The 22,871-nt window shown below is 39.6% G+C and overlaps 1 protein-coding gene across 1 annotated transcript; it reads right to left on the bottom strand.

Moving 5' to 3' along the window:
* Positions 1-12,098: 12,098 nt before the first annotated feature.
* Positions 12,099-21,095, bottom strand: LOC134473784 (testis-expressed basic protein 1-like). Its single transcript, XM_063239302.1, has 3 exons — positions 20,849-21,095; positions 18,296-18,316; positions 12,099-13,163 (listed from the first exon to the last, which is right to left on the bottom strand). Exons 1-3 carry the CDS (start codon positions 21,093-21,095, stop codon positions 12,310-12,312), a joined length of 1,122 nt encoding a protein of 373 aa, XP_063095372.1. The 3' UTR covers positions 12,099-12,309.
* Positions 21,096-22,871: the final 1,776 nt, after the last annotated feature.

Below are 22,871 nucleotides of genomic sequence, written 5' to 3'. Positions count from 1 at the left end.
TTCTGTCAATTTTGAAACATAGCTTTTCAGGGTACATCAATCTGGGTTGGAAGTTGTTTTCTTTCAGGATTTGAAACACTTCACTCCACATTCTTCTTGACTTGATGGTTTGTGTCAAGAAGTCTGTCATGATTCTGATGGGTTTTCCTTTATATATGACCTGAATTTGTTCTCTAACAGCCTTTAATATTCTGTCCTTGTGCTGAATTTCTGGGATCTTAATTATTACATGTCTGGGTTTAGATTTATTTTGGTTGTGGCTACTTGAAAATCTGTATGCCTCATTACCTGTATGCCAGATCCTTTCCCCATGTTTGGGAAGTTTTCTGGTAGTCTATAAATAGTCTTTTAATGTTATTTGTGTTGACTCCTGCTTTTTCACTGACACCTATCATTCTGAAATTATTTTTCTTTGTGCTGTCTTACAGCTGTTGAATTTCTATTTCCTGGTTCCTTGTTATTTTTAAGAGATCTTTGCTTTTGTGATCACTGGTTGCAATACTGTCTTTAAGGTCTGAGAGTCTGTCTTCAGTATCTTTCAATGAAATTTTTAATTTCCTGAATATCTCTTTGAATCTGTTTCATTGTAATTCCTTTGTGTATCATTCAATGTCCAATCATTTTCCTGTGTTCCTCTTTTTATCTATGTCTTCTTTAAATTCTTTCATTGTTTGTCATCTCTTTTATCTGAGATGTTATTTCTGATCTGATTACTTTTATAGTCTCATAAAGTTGTTTCTTTACTTCAGTTGCTACCCTCTCAGATATTTCAGGAGTGTGACTTCTGTTTTCTCCCACAACTATCTCCCAGACTTGTTCTGTGTGGGCTGGAGGTCTGAGATTGCCTTTTGCTCTTCCACCTTGACATTCTCCTTGTTTCCTCCTGCCAAGCCAGTTGTGGGGTCCCAGGCACTTTCCATGTTGACTGCCCCTTTGTGGTGTAGGGGAATGGGCCCAGTTCCTGGGCTTTTACCTACCCAGGTTCCCGGGGAAGTGGTGGGACATGGGGCAGGCTTCTCCAGACCTGTGTGGCCACATTGAGGCTTTCCTGATGGTCATGGGTGTGCAGTGGTGGGGCTGCTGCTTCTCCTGACCTGCATGGCTACACTAGAATTCTCCTGATGATGGCAGGTGCACAGGGAATACTGAACACTTTTTAAACTGGCTTATTTTTCAGTTTCCTCTCAAAATTTTTGGTTAGAGCTTACTGCTTTTAATTTGCTTGAGTGGGAGTGAAATTTTACCTCAGGTTGAAAGGTATAGAGAAGATACAAAATTTTTATGGACCCATCTTTTGTAAATCCTTCTGTCAGTTGGACACACAATTTTAGGATCAGTGGAGCCGGTTTGCTGAAGTCTGTACACTGATTTTTAATAGTTGTTTCATAGGGTCTCTGTGACGGGTTTTCCCATGGCACTGGTCCAAAATGGCGAAAGAGCCAACAACAGTGCCTCCTCCTCCTCCTCCTCCCTCCCCCTCCCCCTCCCCCTGCTCCTTCCTTCTATTCCTCCTCCTTCCCCCTTCCCTTCCCCTCCCCCTCCTCCTCCTCCTCTTCCCTTCTTATTCCTGTTCCTCTTCCTCAGCTTCTTTTCCTTATCCTCTTTATTCTCCCTCCTCTCTATGAGGTGGAGGGAATGAAGAGCTGTGTGGGTATGTGTCCCTTTTTCCACTCCAGATCTCTCTCATATCTCCTCCTGTGTAGGGTCCTTTGATGCTGACCCTTTTATCTTTACCAAACAGCTGAAATTTGTCTTTTAATCCTATAGTTTGATCTATAAAATTGTCCATGATATTTTAACATTCAATATCTTTCTGGCACAAAAGGCAAAACATTGTCAGGCTGCACAGGCAGCACCTGATGAAAAGCACGAATTAGACCGTGATCATACTATTGGAGTAACTGTTGTTCCCAATGGGGATCTCCAGTGGGATTATCAACATAATGCAGAAGGTCCTAAACATATAGCTTGAATGTTGATATTTATCTTTATAGGCCTCCACAAAATTTCCTGAACTCAGCTTAATTACTGTAAGATTCATGAATTAACTCAAAGACAGAGTGAAAATCCTACAGCATTTATGTGTTGTCCAACAGAGACCTTTATTAAATTTAAAAATTTCAAAGCTGACTTGCCTGAGGGAATCATTTTCTTAATTAGTACTTTATCTCTCAGGCAACCCCAGATATTCAGACAAAATTCCAATGATCTTCTGTTGGCCCTCAAACCCCCTATATTGAACTGTTAGATGTGGTGTTCCATATCTTTAACAACAGAAAGACACAACAAAAACAGGAGGACCTTACAAAAGCTAAACTCCAAGCTAAGCTCCAGGTCCAGTATTTGGCTGTGGCACTTAGGGCTCAGTGAAAGTCACAAGCCAACAACAAGCCCAGGACCTGAGACCCCTGGGACCATGTTTCAAGTGCAACAAGAAGGACATTGGGCATGAGGATGCCCAGATCTGAGGCCACCACTGGAGCCCTGCCCCATCTGCAAGCTGGAAGATCACTGGAAGATTGACTGTCTTTTCTGACAGACAGTAGGTAAATCATCAACTTCCCAGCCTTTACAGGATTCTGAGCCATTGTTGCTTCTGGTTTCATTGCTAACTTGCTTGGTTTGCTGCCGCTGATTGACAGGGCTTGGAGCCTGTAATCCCCCCCCCCCCCCCCCCGCACCCACAACATGACTGTCTCAGAGCTTGGAGTCTCACTGGATATTTCAGATAAAACCCTTTCTTTCCTTACCGACACTGGGGCTACGTGTTTACTTGAATATTTGGGCTGATTGTCTGTGGTCCACAGTTGCCATAGTGGGAGTTGATAGTCAGCCATTGTAACCTCTTTAGATGGAATCTGTTCATTGCAGGTTTCAGACTCTCTTTTCCCACATAACTTTCTTGTTATCCCAACGTGCCCCCCTCCTCTGCTACGTAGGGCTCTTCTCCTAAAACTCAATTTTTCTTACACCTTCTCCCCATCTATAGCCCTCATTCTCCAAACTCAATCTTCACACACCAATGCTCCAAAACCCCTCTTCCTCTTTCCCTTGTTGATGCCACTGTTTGGGACACTTCCAGTCCCACACATGCAATTTACGTCTCACTGATACTTATTTGCCTAAGGATCCCTCTAGTTTTATGTGTGTTCTCCAATGCTTTGTTGCTCCCAAACACCAGCAGGGTCTTAAGCCCATAATTTGCCACTTATTAATGAAAAAATTTCTCAAGATCATATACTGTCCTTACGATACTCCAGTTCTTCCTGTTGTTAAACCCAGTGGGACCTACTGTTTAATTCAAGGCCTCAGAGCTGTAAATCATGGTGTCATGCTTACACCCAGTAGTCCCAATTCCTACATTATACTCTCCCACATTTCCCCTTCTATTACTCATTTTACTGTCTTGGACCTCAAAGATGCCTTCTTCACTATTCTGTTACATTCAGATTGTCAAGACCTTTTTGCATTTATATGGCTAGACACAGACATCCTCTGATCTCAGCAGCTCACCTGGACAGTGCTACTTCAGGGGTCTACAGACAGTCTTTATTTCTTTTGCCAGGCATGAGCTACTGACTTCACAGTTATTAACCTCAAACCCAGTACTGTCCTTCAGTATGTGGATGACCTCCTCTTATGTTCTCCTCATACTATGGCTATATGATATACAGTTGTTCTCAACTTTTCTCTCTGGCGGTAGATACTGAGTTTCTGCCACTAAAGCCCAAATAGCCTTTCCAATGGTCAAGTGTCTGGGTCTCACTCTTACACTTACCAGTCACTTGATAACCACTGATGATAAGATGATCCTAGGTTTTATCCTTTCTGGGTCTAGCTAATTTCTTCCATCTCTGGATCTATAACATCACCACTCCAGCTCAGCCTTTATACCTAGCCTCTAAGGATTTGTCAGCAGAGCCCCTAGATCAACAATGCCTGTACCTGCTCCTTTTCATAGATTAAAGGAGGCCCTCTTAAGAGCCACAGCTCTCACTTTCCTAAACCCAACCTTACCTTTCATTCTGTACATACCTCCCAAGACCATAGTACTGTGGGGGTTCTAGGACACCAAAAAGAACCCTCTTTTTAGGCATAGGCATACCCTCAGAACAGTTTGATAACACTGCACTGGCCCTTGCCTCTAAGTGCTTGCTTCGGTGGGGATTCTGACACAAGAGGCAAAAAGTTCACATTGGATCAGACCATTATGGTTTTCTGACCACATTGATTGACAGACTTAATGTCACATAAAACTCCCTGCCTTGCTGTCCCCCCATCTATGGCAGGTCCATTTAACCTTCATAAAGATCCTGACATTATCATTTCCACTAGTAATTCCCTTACCAGCCACTCTCTTTCCTGCCTCAGAGGGTGCCCCAGTCCATGACTCTGTTGATGTTTTACAGATGACTCCTACCCCTTTCCCTCATGTTCATAGTGATGCCATTTCCATGGCTGATGGCACCTGGTTCATAGATGGGAGTTCTACAAATACAGGAAATCAAAAGATGGCAGGGTATGCTCACAAACCATAGAGGCTAACTCATTACTGCCTGGACCTCATCACAAAAGGCAGATCTCATAGCACTCATGTGGGCCCTTAAACTGGCAAAACAAAAATATAAACATACACCCTGATTCAAAGTATGCGCTCAGTATCTTACACTCTCATGCTGCAATCTGGTGGGAGAGGAGGCCTCATTAGTGTGCAGGGCACTGTCATTAATGGGCCTCTAATCCTTGAGCTCTTAGAGACAGCACAGCTCCCCACACAGATAGCAGTCATTCATTGCAAAGGTCCACTGATCCTGTGGCTCAAGCTAGTGCTTTTATAAACACACAGGCCAGACTGGCCACACAGTGACTCTATCCTGCCCACCTGCTCCCATTAGTCCTAGATACCTTGCCACTACCACAATATTCTTCCTGCACAGTCAAATTATACACAAAATTCTCAGGGGTAGGTTTTCCAAGGATCTAAACTGGTGTTACCACATCAGCAAGCTTCTCACATTGTGAGCTTACGTAACTTGCCAAGTAGGATCAAAGGTCTGATACACTCTGTTGGTTTCAGTGGTCACACATCCCTCTTTAGAAAACACTATTTAGCAAGTCACACACGACTGTTAGCTGTATGCTAAGACTTCTCCTCAAGGGCGTCTTGTGCCCCTCTCCTTTTCTACTCATCAGTTTCAGGGACACACTCCAGGTCAGGAATGGCAAATAGACTTTACCCACATGCCTTGTGACAAAACCTATCTTTTTACTTTTGTCTATACCTTTTCAGGGTGGATAGAAGCCTTTCCTATGGCCAGGGAGATAGCTGAGATAGTTGCAAGGGCCGTATTACAGGACATCATACCCAAATTTGGGCTGCCACAGAGCAGTCTGACAATAGCCTGGCCTGCATCTTTCAGATCACCCAGCAGGTGTCCACAAGTCTACACCTCTCGTGGCATTTACACATCCATGTCATCCATGGTTTTTAAGAAAGGTAGAAAAAGAAAATGGGGTCGTTAAATGCAACTCACAAAACTTATTCTAGAACTACACCAACCTTGGCCTCAGCTTCTTCCTTTGGTGCTAACAAGCTCAGGGACCTTCCCTACCCCTACCTATCTGAGCCCCTTTGAGTTCTTGTATAGTGGACGATTCTTCATAATTTACCTGCCTCCCAAGAACTTCCCCCTTTGGCAGATTATATCCAGTCATTACTTTCCTTTGACATCTGCTGTACCAACATGCAGATCATTGTCTCCTACAATCCTCTGAAGGAGCCAAACCAGAACTGCCAGTATCTCCAGGAGACTTAATTTACCTGAGATCTTCTAATTCCACAGGGTTACAATCTAAGTGGTGTGGACCTTACCTGCTATATCTTGCAACTCCGACTGGCCAAGGTTACTGGATTGCCATCTTGGTTCCATGTCTCCCAGACTAGGTGGTGTCCACCTGTTTTGGACTCCTCTGGTCACACCTCTCCTGAGTGGTCTTCTCAGTTCTGACTCCTATTCATCTTCACCTAACCAAGGATTCATGATTGTCACTCTCTGGTTAATCTATAGTTTGTTACCCTGTCTGATTCCTTGTCCCTTGTATTCTATTAGTTCATCTTTTTGTAGTAGGATTCTGGGTGGTCTTTCCGGGTGATTTTTACATCATACACAAGATCTTCATAATCCTCTACCTAATAGTTATTTGGGCTTAACTGTTCTTAACTGCTATGGATGTGCATGCCTTTCTGGCCTTGATCTTCATTCTCCTAACACTGACACAATCACAACCACTCCTATCTTAAATCTATAACTTCTACCTAACAAAACATGGAGGAGCAGCGGGCTACACCCACACCATCATAGCTCAGGCCAACTGGACCTCAGGTAATCTCATATTCCACATTCTTTGGTGGTCATTAGCCTGTGTTAAAGATCTACACAGCAATGCTGTACTTGCAACCAGTAATCCTAGATTTTATCTCTGTCCAGAAAACTGACATGAGTCATCCTATTACGATGCCAGTTACTACCACTGCCCTTACTGGGGATGTGAATCCATAGGCTCAACTGAACATGGATCCTGGACTAATGATAAACATATATTTATTAACATCACCTGGACAGACAAGTATACCTGGACTCAGATGTTGTCACCATCAGGACCCGCAAACCTCCCCAGTAGTACAAGAAAACCAAACATGGGGATTTAAACTACACCAAGTATCTACCTCTTACGAAAACTACATGTTCTTAACTGTGCACAAAAAAATTGCTTCCTGGCATGCAGTCTATACCACTAAAGCTGTTTCCTTTTTCCTTATCCTCTTACCATGCTCCAGTTCCCCTACCCATACAACAACTCCTCAGCAGCACATATAGATTCTTTTTTTTTTTTTTTTTTTTTGGTACTGGGGATCGAACTCATGACCTCATGTTTGCCTTGCAGGCACTTAAGCCACTGAGCTAAACTCCCGGCCAACACATACAGATTCTTACAGTCCGTTCTTTAGGGGTCTAACATGGCTGACCTTTCTGACTGCTGGCTTTGCATGCCCCTACAACACGATTCATATATGGCATATCCACCTGGGAGATACCAGTCCTTCAAATATATGCACAAGCACAAATTGTTGGGCCTCTAACTTTAGCACCAGGACAATTATGGCCAGGAAATCTCTCCTGTATCCTTTACTCAGGCCAAACTGGTACACTACCTATGGTGGAGTTTCTTGAACCATGCAGCCATGTACAAGAGATAACAGACATCACTGGCCCTCTGTGCCCTCCTTTTGGACACTGCTTTGTGGGTTTGGAGTGTTTGCCTGTCTCCCTTCCACATAGCAGGGATCCTGCACATTAGCAATGCTGGCCCCACAAGTGACACCAAACAAAATCTGAAGTCATGCAAAGATTACAGATTAACTCTCACACGCTGTTTCATAGGTCATCCAGGGCTGTAGCTCCAGTCCTCACAAGGACTGGTATCTTCTCAGCTATCAGTGCAGGAGCTGGAGGAATTGGAATGTGTGCTTACTTCTATATTCAGTTGTCTTATGATTTAAAAACCTCTATTTATGAAGTAGTAAAAACTCTGAACTCACTTCAAGATCAGGTTATCTGTCTAACAGCAGTTGTCCTCCAGAACTGTTGAGCTATCTATGCACTAACTGCTGAGAAAAGTGGTACCTGTGCTGTGTTGGGGGAAGAATGTTGTTTCTTTGTAAACCAGGCAGGTATAGTCAAGGGCCAGATTCATAAGCTCCAAGAGTTGGCTGCAAACCTAGAAAAAAGACTTACGGGGTATAATACAACCCCATGGTCCTCCTGGTGGCCCTCCCTAGATTCATGGGCACCTATTGTGGTACCTATGATAGGTCCACTAGTCACAATTGTTTTTTTCCTGCTTGTAGCACCTGTGTCTTTAAACTCCTCTCCAGGTTCGGTTTATCTATTCCAGGATACAAGCTTTCACTGCTAAAGGACTTCTAGTCATGACAGAACCCCCCCATCAGCCTCTACATGGGAGCTACTAATCATTTAGCATCAAATCATACCCGCTATCATGATACCTCCGTTCAGCAGGAAGTAGCAAGAGAGATATATGTCATCCCCTAACCACCAAAAGATAGGAATGATGGGTTTGTCCCATGGTTTTGGTCTAAAACAGTGAAGGAGCTGACGACAGTGCCTTGACTGACCTCCTCCTTCTCTCCCCTCATCCCAAGATAAACTTCCTGGCTCTGGTGCCATGTGTGCCAAAATCATGCCAAATCCGATGTTAATATGACTTCCTCATTAGACGACAGACTCCTCCCCTAACCAGACCTAATAAAAATTTGCACGCTCCTTAGTTGTGGCAGAGTGTGTTTGCGTCTCTTTGGCCGCCCTCCTTGCCCACAAAAATGCCTCTTTTTTCCTTTCTTTGTCTCTTCCTCTGTCTCTTACACCAAACCACCAAATCACTCTGCTTCTTAGAAGAAATTGGAACTTACATTTCATAGCTTTCCAAAGCCTACTGGTTAACTGTCAGAAGAAACAAAGGAATTTACAGAAAAAATGCCATGAGGATCATGAAAATCTAGCACTTATAACTGATTTTCTATGACAGTGTACTGTGTCCAAGAGATAAGTCAACCAAAGCTGGTAAAAATTTAAGTGCATATGTTCCAGAAACATAAAACTAATCTATAATATAAAAATATCCATGTTCAGTATCTATATTTTCTCTCTTTTCTGGTTTTGACAGTTGAATTTTCTTAAACATGTGAAGCTCATTGAAGACCTGAGGATTGAAAGACTTCTAAAATTAACATAAGCTTCTGTGTCTGTGGAACGTCAGTGAGCCTGTAGTAGGGAAATGGTAGTTTGGATTGTCCTAAAAGCTGTGGGACGATTCTTGTCAGGTTGTGGTTGGGGAGCTTGAAACATTTACAGACTATATTATGTTTTTTGATGAAGCTACAGTTTGAGTTCTTTTTTAAATTAAATTTCTTCAAAGAATCATAGTGTAGCAGTGTGAAAAAAATTTCCTTGGAAGGCATCTAGTTACTTAAAAGACATTCATACGTTGAACTGTAGAATTCCAGATTTGAAAGGAAATATAGTTTATTTCAAATGCTCAGTTGTCTCTCAACAGTAGATTGTGTAGCATTCTCAAATGAGTGATCCACGCTAACTATAGAAGTCAATGATTTGAAGTTTGGATTTTTGAGGAAAGGAAGAACGTACAAAGTTGGCACCATAGAGAACATGGTTGCTAAAAAGATGAGCATTCAAAAGAAAACAAATGCTTTGCTTCAGGACAATAGGATGGATGACTCAAAGGCATTTTAGGAATCAGAAATCCTACCTTTTGCAGGATTAAAGGTACAAAACTGTGAAGCCTTCATTTGAGGAAAGAGCCCCTGGTCTCCCTCCGTGAGAATGGGGTTTTCCCCCAGGATTCTTTGCATAGTCTTAGCCATCCAGGCATACAGAAGCCTTTGCAGCCATGATGCAAGAGGGCCTGGTTACTGCTTCAACTGGCAGCAACATTCATGTGGTGCTGGTTTTGCATACATGTACAATGTAAGAGTTACAGGCTTGGGGAGATGTCCAGCTAGATTTTAGAGGAAGGCATTGGAGGGGAGTGTGCCCCTGAGAAGACAGTGCATGAAACTGTCAGTAAAGTTGAAAGTGAAGTGGATCACCAGGAAGTTGGATATGTAAGGAACACCATTGACTGAGGAAAGCATAGGCAATGAATGGATTCACCCCAAGAGAGGGGCCATGAAGACTGCAACCAGCAAGGTTGTAATGGGGTGATGCTGCCTAAGCCCTTAGAAATTTATGTCTCACCATTACCTGCTCCAAGTACTGGACATAGAACTACTGGATTTAATATTTTCCTTGATGAATTTTGTTCTTTTGTCAATTTCTTGCTATTCTATTTTTCCTTTTTGGAATGAGTATATCTACTTTGTGCCATTGTATGTTGGATATGTTTTTATTTTCTTTTTGCTTATTAATTTATTTATTTTAAAGATAACAAAACAAATCAATAAATCCAATCAAAACAAAGCAGTGAAATTGTTACAGAACTTCAAAGCAGGATAGTAGGAAAACAACAATGGCTACCATAGCATATCTTGTTATCTTCACAATAGTTGTCCCTTCCATCAGATACAGAAAAATCAAACCAAAACAAAATAGAATAAAATCAGTCAGAACATTGAAGGGCCAGGGATTTAGCTCAGCAGCACAGATGGCTTGGCAACTGCAAGGTTGTGAGTTCAATCCCTAGTACCAAAAACAAAAAACAAACCAATACAAAACAAAACACAGAACATTGAATCAAACAAAGCAATTGGAACAAAACAAAACAGAATGATACTAGATTTCAAACACAAGATAGAAGGAAATCACCATATTCGATATATTGTCTACTGTTATCCTCCCAATAGATGCTTAGATCACTGGCATCTAAGAACAATATCACCAAACAATATAAGCATTCAGTTGAGTTTTGTACCTCAGTTGCTATCAACTCAGCTTGTCCTTCGAACTAGCCCGTTTCTCCTGGAGTGGGATGGTGATGAGGAGTGGGTGATTTTCAGTCTGCTTGCTGGTAGGCTCCCAGGAGGTGCTGTCTGACTTTTCCTGGGCCCTGCATGGCTTGCATGGCTTACCAGAAAGGCTGGTTAGTTGGCTTCTTGGTGGGCAACTCTCAGTCTCTTCACTTTTTATATGTCTTCCCTGGCTAAGAATTTGTCTTAAGCCTCAGAGGAATTTTTGGACTTGGAATTTATAGCAATGCTGAAAGTGAAAACTTTGCTGGCTCTTAGAGCTGGACTGAGTGCATTTTGCACAGTGAGATAAACATGAGTCTTTTTGGGACCAGTTGCAATTTTTGGTTTAGATCTAAAGAGGATGTACAGAGCGTTGCGTGTTGGCAAGTGACTGGATCACAGGGTGCTGTACTCACTACCTGACTCTCATTAAGTGCAATAGCTGAGTGTGTGTTAGGCACGGGGCCTGGTAGTGTGGGTCACTGGGCCATGCCTGGGAAGGTTTCACTCCCTGTCTGACTCCTCACTTGGCTCTTCCTGGCTGCCATAGTGGAGTACCTTTTCTTCCATCGTGCCTCTCTGCCATCCTGTTGCTGCCTTGAAACCAGCCAAACATAGACTAAAACTGTGAGCTAAAACATACCTGTTCTCCTTTAGGTTGTGAGTGCTGGGGATTTTGTTCCAGTGATGAAAAATTGACTGAACCACTTCTTGTCCCACAAGCTAGCTCCTAGCTTTTGAGTGATTTTTAAATTTACTTTTTCCCCCCTTTCCGTGTGCAGTCAGTCATGAAGAAGTAGTGATTCTTGTTTTGAAAAAATATCTCATTTCTTTTTATTGCCTGTCACTCCCCATACCTCTTAGCTGGATTTGTGGTGTTTCTTTTCTGCAATGTACTTTGCACAACCACAAGATTAACATTGTTTGTAATGCGAATTTACTGTCCTTCTCAAGTACGCCAGAAAGCTTTTAGCTTTCTAATTAGTACAATATAACTTTAGGGCTGTTTTTTAAGTTCTTTCATATTGTCCTTTTCAGAATTAAAGCTTAGATGCCTCCCTATAGGACTTGCGCAGCAAAACTGCCTCTGCCGTGAAGCAGGCATTGCCAACCTGTCACCTCTGTGCCTTCTACTCCTGTTTCTCTGAACGAGTCAACATCCTACCTATCTTCTGACATGTTGCATACCACCATTCCCTTCCCTGTGAAGCTATCCTTTTGTTTCTCATCCCAGGATGTTTCTGAACTCTTACTCTATTGTCTGTCTAAACTACTTCACTGGCAGTTTTTACAGTTGATACTTTAAAATGACCATGCCTGTGTATGTCACTACACATTGGTTCAGATTACCCGATTTCAAGGATTCTGACTTGAATTTTCTGTATATACCTTATTGGTAGTATCTTGTAATCACTAAGCCCATCCTGAAGCATTATTGATGTATTGGTTGGTTAAGCTAGAGATAGAATACTTGTAAAAAGACATAATAATTTAATACAAGTGCTTTATTTCATGAAATACCCATTTTTTCTTGACTGAATAATATAAATTTATACAGGGGCTAATAAAGCAGATATTTAAAAGGTGAAGTTTATGGCTGAGAGGCCTAAAGAGCTGAAACTGCAAATTTGCTCATTTAGATTGATTTTGTAATTAAGCAGTGGCAGGGACATGGCCCGCTCGGGAGGACAGGGCCCTACTGATCAGCTGTTTATGGGCTTTTGTTTCCTCTAGGCTTCCACCTTTTGTTGTACTTCCTCCTTTTACTTGCCTTTGCCTTTTGCTGGAGCTTTCTTCCCCTTGTCGGCTGGTTCTTTCTTTTCTTTGTCTTTCCCTTCGTCTTCTTTCTTGGGTTTGGCATCTTTTTCTTTTTTACCTTGAGGTGTTTTTGCATCTGTCTCTTCTTTGTCCTCCTTTCCTTGATCCGCAGGTCCTCCTTTATCTGCCTTTTCTTGGGCCTTCTTTTCTTTTGGTGTTCCGGCCTCACCTTTCTTTTGTGGGGCTATTTCTTTTGGTATCGCTTCTTTACTTTTCTTTCCTTGGACTTTCTCTTCTTTTGGTTCTTCTGCAGTTTGCTTTTCTTGAGCCTCTGTTTCTCCCTCAGTTTCCTTTTCTTGGGCCTTGGGTTCTTTTGCTACTGCTGGCTCACTCTTTACTTGAGATTCCTGGGCTTTTGGTACTTCCTGTTCACTTTTTTTTATCGGAGATCCCTGTTTTTTGGGAACCTGTTCACTTTTTTTAATCTGAGATCCCTGTTTCTTGGGTACTGTTAGATCACTTTTAGTTCCTTGGGCTTTAGGTTTTTCTGGTACTTGTGTTTCACCTTTTATTTGGGGTTGCTTGCCTAGTGGTACTCTTTCCTGACTTTTCTTTACCTGGATTTCCTGTGTTTTTGCTTCTGGTTTTGCTATTTCAGCATCACTCTTTCTGGTCTTGTCTTTCTCTGATTCAGTGAGTTTTGCTTGTCTTTTTGACTCTTTACTGTGTATTGCTACAGATTCATCAGACGGTTTAAATACTTCCTTCTTCAGCGCTTCTCTGCTTTCTGTCGTTTTTCCATGTTTTGGAAGTTGAGCTTTTTTGGTAAGCTCTTCACCCACGTAACCTGGATATATGACTGAACACAACGAAAGTGCATAAGTCAGATAGCAAGTATTTTTACTTTATCCCTATTTTTCCTGTTGGTTTTCTTTTTTTTTTTTTTTTGTCTTAAAATTGGGAAACTAAATTTAAGATTATCCTCAAAAATAGAAATATAAAAGCAATTTAAGATTATCCTCAAAAATCACATAATATTATAGAATTATTGATGATTCTAGACTTGAATAGATTTGAAGACTAGAGAGAGAAAAGGTAAAATGTAATATAAATGAATTGGCATTTGTTTAGTAGTAGATTACAACTACTAAATAATGCTTAGGGACTAATTCAGGATGTATCCTTAAAAAATTTAAAGGAAAAATTATAGGGCTTAAGTACTAATTATCTCTTAAGAGAGAAAAAGGGAACTCAGATATTTATATTTCAACTTGCAAAAGGATAATAGTATGAGCTGATAATTATGAAGTACCCTATAGCAAGCCCTCACTTTTATGAGCATTTTACATATGAAATCGCTTAGTCTTTACAACCATATAGGGTAGGTATTGTTATTATTCCAGTTTTACGGATGAAGAAACTGAGACATGAAAGCTTGAATGAATGTAAATAGATCATATAATTAGTGGATGGTAGAACTGAGAATAAAGGCTTTAGAGCTCAGTGTTAACCATCACCTGCTGTGTGTAATACCTACTAGCTTACTTTGCCATATTTTCAGGTCCCTTTTAAAATGTGCACATAAATCAGTTCTGCCATCTATCAAGTTTTTATGTGCTCTTTATGTGAGCTTTTATTAGGTTTTTTTTGTTAGCTTTTTTTTCCTCTTTCAAATTTGGTTTTCTGAATTATGTAAGAAATATCTAAGCTCCCAAGGAGAATTGTATGGATTATTTTCTGGGCAGCAGACCGATATCTTGCTTTGAAAAAACTCTGTGTTTTATATAGTAGAAAGAATACTGAATTTAAGAGCTGAAAAAACCTCCCTGGTTTTACTACCCTTATTAGCCTGGTTTATTTGGGTAAATGAATTTGGAGAGTCTCACTTTCTTTGTATTTAGTCTGGAATGGTCACTTTCTAGAACTTTTCAGGGAGTCTAGACAAAGAAACAGCCTTTGAAGACAGACATTAAAATCCTGGCTTCATCCCTAATCAGTGGGTGATTTCACTTTGTTGTCTGTACAATTAGTACAGTAGTAGTAGCTATCTTGCAAGGATGTTATGATTAAATAATATTATTTAAGTAAAACACTTAGTGAAGTGTGTGGATCTTAGTAAATACCTATGTCAATAAACATTGGCTAAGATTATTACCAAGTAAGATAATGTGTGCCAAAACTTCCTGCTCCAATAAAGACAAGGCATTTTTAGTTCCCAACAAATAATTTAGAGGAGTAATTAGTTATAGTATAGGCAGATTTATTGCTTAAAAATTAATTTTTGGACTTTTTAAATATTGAAAAATTTTTGATACATTTATAAGGTTAGATGTTTGAAAAATCAACATTCACATAACTTTAGAGTTTTATCATGTAAAACAAGACACACCTGTGTTAGGTAAGAAATTATAAATCAAAAATGATTTTATAGTTTAATGCTTTTATAGTTTAGTGTTTTCTGTTTCTTTAAGCTTTTAACATCAAAATAGATGTAACTTTAGGTAACTTGGAGTAATGTTCTCTGAACTCTTTTATGAATTTCTTCCTGTGATGTTATTAAGGGAAGTAAGATGCTACTGAAGATAAATTAATTTCCAATTTTTCTAGGGAAAGTTAGTGACAGTATATTCCAAATACTGATGAATTAAGTAAGATAGTCTAGAATATTTCAATCTCTGATACCGCTTTCAGTTGTTTTGTTTTGGTTAGGGTTGTGGTGTGTGTAGGAGGTTGGATAGAAGAGTATGTTTTTCTGAATGCTTCTAGCTTTAAGAATTCCATTGAATGTACTTCTCACACAAACTGAATTTTGTTAATATATACTTGTAGTCTTACCCTGTCTCAGGTTGTAATTATTTACTGCTGTGTATAATGCTGCATGACCCACTTTTTAAAACCTAATCTGCCTTCTAACTTGTATAGATTTTGTTAATCAGAATTAAATATCTGAGGTTTAATAAATTTTTTTTTTGAGACAGGGTCTCACTGTGTAGTTCAGGCTAATCTTGAACTCACAGTGTAGTACAGGCTGGCTTCACACTCTCATTGATTCTCCTGCCTCAGCCTCCTGAGTGCTGGGATCACAGGCTTGTGCCATCTGAAACAAGTTTTATTGTACTTCATAAAATTTAAAAATTTACTATATTTCTCATTGCACTGAGAAAGATGTTATTACCTCTGGTATCTATTTACCCTTGATTATTTTAATATCTGTTGTCTTTCTATCTTGAAAAGTAACAAAAATTAGATTTCCTAGGATTTATTTTTCAGGAACCTAGCTGTCGCCTAAAATGAAGTTCAGTTTTATTTCAACTTAGCTTCGCAGAAGCCAGCTATAATCATTACTCCACCACATTCTAAGCTAGTGTTTTCTTCTAGGTTTTAAGATAGTACATACATCTTCTCTTTCCCTTGGACTTCATGATCATCCTAGACTTATAATGAAAACCTTTATGATACAAAATGCATTTATTGCAAGCAGCAGCCCATACAACAAAATTTTAATGTATTAAAAACTTTAATCAAGACTTTGGGGATCATTGTAATTTATTCAGGCCGATTAAGGTTAGTGATTACAATTTTAAATTGGATTGGTTTTTGCTGATGATGAAAGATATAAGGAAATAGCTATCAAATTAATAATTCTAAATTAATAATTAATATTGAAAATTCAACATGATCTTTATTAGGAAACTATTCTTAGGTTCTCAATTCAGTGGTGAGCAAGGAGTACACAGTTCTAGACTCCAAAACAAATGTGTTAAGCATGAAAATAATGAACCATTACAGTTTTTAAACCACTGGTTACATTTTAAGGGTCATATATTTAGCTGAATGTGGAGGTGAGAAGGGACTTGAGAGAATGACAGATTATTTTATGGTCTAGTTTGTGTTAAATATTTTTTGAATTTTAAATTGAATCTTACACATATGGTATCAATAAGAAATTTATATTTTATAAGAAAATATTTCCAAAGAATGACCTGAAGCAAGGTTTGGGGTGAACATCATTCTCCCAGCACCCTGTGAGACTGAGGTAGGTGGCTGGCAATTTTAAGTCTAGTGGCTCAGCAAAATCTTGTTTCAAAATAAAATATAAAGATAGAGCTGGAGATGTAGCTCACTGTGAAGAATCTGGGTTCCACGCTTAGTCCTGGAGGAAATAAAAATTGAATTGACTTTTTGGGCAATTTAAAAAATATATTTACTAAACACTAATTCATCTCCTGGGGGGATGGCTTGGCTTGTGATGCTTCACAGAACCATGTCATCATGCAGGAGTCTTCAGAGTGCAGTTGATGTGTAAAGCTGACCACAGACAATGCCTTTTCTTTTCACAGGGAAAACAGGAAAGAATATCGTGTGGGGAGAGCATTTGGGGGATAGAGGCACAGAGTGATTGTGGTGAACGTGCACTGTGATTTGTACTGTGAGTTACAAGGAAGTGTTAGCCCCTTTCAGCCTCATCTTCCTGCCCTCTCCTCGCTTCAACCCAGCCTCTTTCTAGAAAGAAGAATGAAATTTTAACGCGACTAAATGCTAAATATTTATTTTGGGAAATTGGCTCTGTTTTGCCAGTGTTTGGGATGTTTGGGATTCTTGAAATATGTCTCATGAGATGTGTCTTACTTTCTGCTTCGTCTTATTTATGTATTTTTGTGATACTCAGGACTGAACTCAGACCTTACACTTGTGCTCTGACACTGAGTTTTCAGCAGGTGCCCAATCCTGACTCCCGCTCAAGGGTAAATTTATTTAGACAGTGAGAGAAAGTCGATGAGATTTTGGTATTAACTATTTTTTCCTATTAATGTGATTAAGAAGTCCTTTACCTATAACTAGAGAAGAATTCTAAATTTTCAGTGAAGAACCAAAGGAGTTCAGAAGCCAGTCTTTCACTGTATCTTGATGGGAGTCAGTGAGGAGATTCCTGTTCAGAACCTGTGAGATATTATGGCTTCCTTTTATATGAACTTTATCTCCATAGGGCAGTATTTTCTGAGATAGATGTTTAACATCTTAGAGGACTTGGGGTAATAGGAACATTTAAAATGACCTTAGAAACACAAGGCTCTATTTTGGAGTAGAAATAGCCATACCAGAAAATAATGATGAGGTAAAAATGTTAAAGGTGAGAATAGCTGAGGAGCTCACCTATAGGCCATAGTGCTAAAAACAAAACACAAAAGAAAGATCTCTGGAGATTTTCTAACCCAAAGAGAATCCATATTCCAGTGATCCTCTTTTTCTTTGTCTTTGTTGAGCCAGGGTCTCGCTATGCAGTTCAGGCTGGGCTTGAGTTCACTTTGTACCCCAGGCTGGCCTCGAACTTGCAGTGATCCTCCTGCCTCAGCCTCCCAAGTGCTGGGATTACAGCAGTACACCACCATGCCTGGCTTCCAGTGATACTCTTTCGAGGTGAAGTCAGAAACTCCTGGGGATGTAGAATCACTTTTAGGAGTGCTGCTAGCCCAAGTTCATCATCCCATTTTATAGAGAGCGTTATTTTGTCCTAGTTAGTTAATATAATGATTTTAATAATGTAAAAATAATGATTTTACCAAAATTCAAACTATTGTATTTCCTACCTTTTTTTGTTCTGACACAAGTCACCACTCTTGCCATTTCTTAGTTAGAGGAATATATTTTGTGGGTACCATCTTATTTTGGGATGTATTCTTTGACAATCCTGGAGGGTTTTATTTTTCAGTAAAAGTTACTTTTTCAGTAAAAGAGTTTAGCTCTGCTGTGATTGCTTGGTTGGGAACCTGCTGTGGGAATGCATGGGAGTGGTCTTTGGTAATAGAATCAGATATAAGGCTGTGTACTAAAGGAAAACAGGTAAGGGGAAATCAAAACTAAATATGAGGAAACCACATAAAAATAATGGCCATCTTGAGGTAGAACTTGTAACTCAAGAAAATTTGGTAACAAAAACTCAAAAGTCCTAATCACAAGAATAGGTAAGGGGAAGAAATGTTCCAAACTTACCAAATTTTCCAGAAGGGTCCACTGAAAATGACAAAGGCAAACACATCAGTACGGCATTGAGCTTTCCCTGTGTGCTGATACCCAAACCTCTTCGTTGGATGGAATCTGTGTTATTAAATTTATATTAACTATTGGTAATCTTCACTTCCCTTCCCTTTCTGTCTGTGCATTGTAATGTAGGAAGACCTTGTGATAAACTACTTCAGATTGCTTTTATCTTTGATTAATCACTAGGAATTCTGTTAGAGTTTCACAATTAAAATTTATAGATGGGCGTGGTGGCACATACCTATAATAGCACTCTGGGAGGCTGAGACAGGAGGATCCTAAGTTCAGGCAGAGCCTGGGCAATTTAAGGAGACCTTGTTTCAACAGAAAAGGGGCTAGGGATTTAGCTCAGCAGCACAAGCGCCTGCTTGGCAAGTGCGAAGTTGCTGACTTTGTTTCCTGATACCAAAAAAAGAAAAAAAAACCCTACCCCCCCCCCCCCGCAAAAATCTCCCAAAACCAAGCAAGCAAGCAAGCAAACAAACAAAGGGACCGAGTATGTGGCTCAGTGTGAAGGGCCTGGGTTCAACTCAGAGGTGGGAAAATTTTAATTTATAGGACGTAGGATATTTAGTAGCCTTAGAAGATGTATGCTAAAGGACATATTCACTTGATATGACTTATTTCAAGTACAGTTCTGAAATTTGGATTTTCTCTTATGTTAATGTTGATTAATACAGCTACCATAAAACAATAGGAAAACAGGAGCTCGTGAGAAACACAGTAATAGGATTGTTTTCCAGGGTTGAAAATGTGGGCATGGGCTGTGTAAACCCCAGAGCAGTGGTTGGCACAGTGCAGGGCAGCCGAGGGAACAAAGTTCAACTGGATTTTGCATTTTTCAGTAGTTAAAACATAAGAATACTAAGATTTGTAGCATGTGAATATTACAGAAAGCTCACATTTTGGGGCAGGGGATTTACCTCAATGGTGCCTGGCAGGTGTGAGGTCCTGAGTTAGATTCCTGACACCCCCCCCTCCCATAACCAGAATAGCAATCAAAACCCAAAACCTCACATTTTACTATTTGTAGAGGATTGGGACGTATCCATCCTTTTCTTTTACATGTGGTCTATGATTGCTTTTGTTCTACAACAGCATAGAGGAATAGTCAAAACAGAATTTTCATGACTTTTAAAATTTAAACTATTTATTATCCTGCCCTGTATAGAAAAAGTTTGCTTACTGTAGCTCTGGAGGAAACTAAAGGCCTAGAAATAGATTAGGAAGTCACTAGTAGGTAACGAGGTATTCCTGAAGTTAAAACAGGAAGATAGGTTAATTGTACCAGTGTGGATCAGGAATACAGTTCTTTCTTCCCCATTCCTGTTTCCCCAGTTCTTTCTTCCCCATTCCTGTTTCCCCAGTTCTTTCTTCCCCATTCCTGTTTCCCCAGTTCTTTCTTCCAGAGAACCATCAAGATGCCTAGCAGGGCATAATGACAGTGGTGGGACTGTAGATCCTCAGTGTGTTCCCTGAGTAATTACCTCGAAGATAACAACATATTATTGTTACTCTCCTACTGGCCTGTTTTGAAACTGTTTTATTGTTATTGTTATTTTTTTTCTCAAAGAAAATCTGATAGGAGAAAAGGAAGGGAAAAGGAAAAAGATATAAATTTGTTTGTATATACATGACATGGCTAAGATAATTATACTACTAATTCTGTTTGCTCCTGGAAAAGAACAGTTAATACTCATTGGATCAATTTTACATTTATGTGCAGAATGTCTTTAAAAATTGGAGTTAATATGCTCCAACTCTGCTGCTATCTGCTACCAGCTAAGTTTATGTAAATGTTACTGATTTGCTTAAGATTTGTTAATGACTCTTCATTTTGTTCGACCCAAAGTTAAAAGTTCCTACAGTGACTTTCAAGGAAAGCTCTAAAAGGTCTGTCTCTATAAAGCTCTCTGATAGCTTTTATTGCTATCACTTTTCATTCCTCTCCAGCTAAACTTGGGCAAATATCAGACATACCGCAAGTTAATCCAAGCACCAGAATAAAGTGAATACTGCAATTAAGTCACGGGAATTTTTTTGTTTCCCAAGACATAAAAGTTATGTTTATGCTGCCATTTGCAGTATCTTTGTATCTTAAAAATATACACTTTAATAAAAAATACTTTTTGTTACACAAATTTCTAATAATCATTTGAGCTTTAGGTGAGTTATAATATTTTTGCTAGTGAAGAGTCTGATCTCAGTGTTGATAATAAAGGTGTTGAAGGTTGGGTGGGTGAGGCAGTATCTTCAAATAAGACAACAATGAAGTTTGTCCCAATGATTGACTCTCGTTTTGAGAAAAATGTCTCTGGAGCATGATGTTTTGATAGAATTTATGTGCAGAATATCTTTCAAAATTTGAGTTAATACTTTCCAACTCTGCTGCTACCTGGTACCTGCTACTGCTACAGCTAAGTTTATGTAATATTCTAGATCCTTTTCTGTTGTTCAGAAATACTCATAGCATCTTCATCAGTAGATTTCATCCTAAAAGATTACTTTCTGCAACCACAAGAACTAATTCCTTATCCATTAAATTTTTTTTAATCATGTGATTGCACAAGTTCACTTCTTTGGGCTTCTCTTCAATTTCCACTTGTACCATTTCTGCCATGTCTGGAGTTACTTCTCCAATGAAATCTCGAATCCCTTTTAAATCGTCCATGAAGGTTAGAGTCAAGTTCTTCCTAACTCCTGATGTCATTGATATTTTGATTTCTTTCCATGAGTCACAGTTGTTCTTCATGGTATCTGGAAAATCTTTCCCAGAAGGTTTTCAGTGTACTTTGCCCAGATCTATAGCATAATCATTATCACAGCTGTATCCTAATAGTATACATTCTTAAATTTTTCCAAAAATTCACTTTTTAACCAATACACCAAGACATAAAAATTGTACAAATGGATGGGTACCATGTCATGTTTCAATATATGGATACATTGTATGACATTAAAATCAGGCTAAGCATTTTTATCTTGTCAGACATAGTGCACTTCTCATGGATTCACACAGAATGCATGAGAGGTAAGAAAACAGCATTAATCTCTCTGTACCTCTTTCAAAACATTTGGGTGAACAGCTGCATTGTCAACGAGAAGTAAAGTTTTGAGGGGAATCTTTTTCTTTTGATCACGAGGTCTCACAGGAGGCTTAAAATACTTAGTAAACCAGGTTGCAAAGTGATGTGCTGTCATCAGTGTCTTGTTGTTCTATTTAGAAAACACAGGCAGAGTAGCTCTAGTTTAACGTGTCCCCCACAGGGCTGTAATTCATAGGTATTGCTGTTGGGTGGTTTGGACCACCAGTGGTACTTGTATGACTGTCACTGGTGGCAAAACTGGTCTAATCACTCTTGTTTTTTTTTTTTTTTTTTACTAATAAGATTAATAAAAAGCTGCCAAATAGTACAGTTATGCATATACCACTGGTTATTCAAACTGTTGGGAACATGTTAATTCTTAAGGGACCTAGGATTTTTAGGGTTGTAAAGGAGCATTAGCTTCAATTTAAAGCCACCAGCTGCATAGCCCCTAACCAGAAAGTCATCCTGTCTTTTGAAGCTAAGCATATACTTCTTTTATGTAACTGTGAACATCTTAAATAGAATCTTCTTCCAATATAAAGTTTTTTTTGTTGTTGTTTTTGGCTGGGAGTCTACAATGAAATTGTTGTTTGGTGTTATGGCTTGTATCTTGCTGTCTCCCTGAAGCCTCATGTACTCATAGGGTGGGGATTTTTGTAGGTGGTTGGATGTAGAGTATGTGACACTGTGATTATTGGTATGTGAAGTCTGGATTAGTCCCCTAGTTGGATTACATTGTTCTGGGTGTCGCTGACTGGATTTACTGAAGAGGGAAGCCCCACCCTGGGTGTAGGTAACACCAATCAACTGGTTTGCAGCCTGCATGGAATTCAAAGGAATGCTCGCTGCGCCTGCTGCTTCGTCTGTCACCCCACACAGTTTCTCTTCTGCCACGCTGTCTCCCTGCCTTGGAGACAGCTGACTGTGGATTGAAACCTCTGTAAACTGTTAACTGAAATAAGCTTTTCCTTGTTTCACTTGTGGATGTTGGATATTTTGTCCCAGCAATCAGAAAAATAACTAAGAAAGTGTGCTAGTCACCTTCATTGGTAATTTTAGCTAGATATTCTGGATCACTTACTCTGGTTTCTACATCAGCACTTGCTGCTTTGCCTTGGATTTTTATGTTTCTTTTTCTTTTTTCTTTTTTTTTTTTTTTTGTCTTTTTCCTTTTTATCGGTACCGGGGATCGAACTCAGGACTGCCTGCTTGCAAGGCAGGCGCTTATGCTGCTAAGCTAAATCTCCAGCCCCCTGTTTCATTTCTTTCCTTAAACCTTGAAGCAATCTTGCTTGCTTTAAGCTTTTTTTTCTGTGTCTTTTTCACTCTTGTCAGCCTTCCCAGGACAGAGGTAGAACACTGGTTGGGATTAGGCTTTAATTTCAGGGAAGGTTGTAGCCGGCTTGAGCAGATCATTAAAGCTTTTTCCATAGAGTCTC

Source organism: Cavia porcellus, unplaced genomic scaffold (assembly GCF_034190915.1).
Source record: "Cavia porcellus strain 051 isolate PalLab524CR breed Dunkin Hartley unplaced genomic scaffold, mCavPor4.1 scaffold_28, whole genome shotgun sequence".
Lineage (NCBI taxonomy): Eukaryota > Metazoa > Chordata > Mammalia > Rodentia > Caviidae > Cavia > Cavia porcellus.
The sequence above is the reverse complement of the archived record's forward strand: the minus strand, read 5'-3'. Positions and strand labels throughout refer to the sequence as shown.

Bases quoted from the DNA above. Each gene is read 5' to 3' on its own strand.
- LOC134473784 (XM_063239302.1), bottom strand. From the start codon at position 21,095: ATGAAGAACAACTGTGACTCATGGAAAGAAATCAAAATATCAATGACA. The intron at 18,317-20,848 runs GTAATCTTTTAG...TGTCATTTTCAG, and splicing joins AGTTCTTGTGGTTGCAGAAA to TGGACCCTTCTGGAAAATTT. The intron at 13,164-18,295 runs GTAAGTTTGGAA...CGTTGTGTTCAG, and splicing joins GGACCCTTCTGGAAAATTTG to TCATATATCCAGGTTACGTG.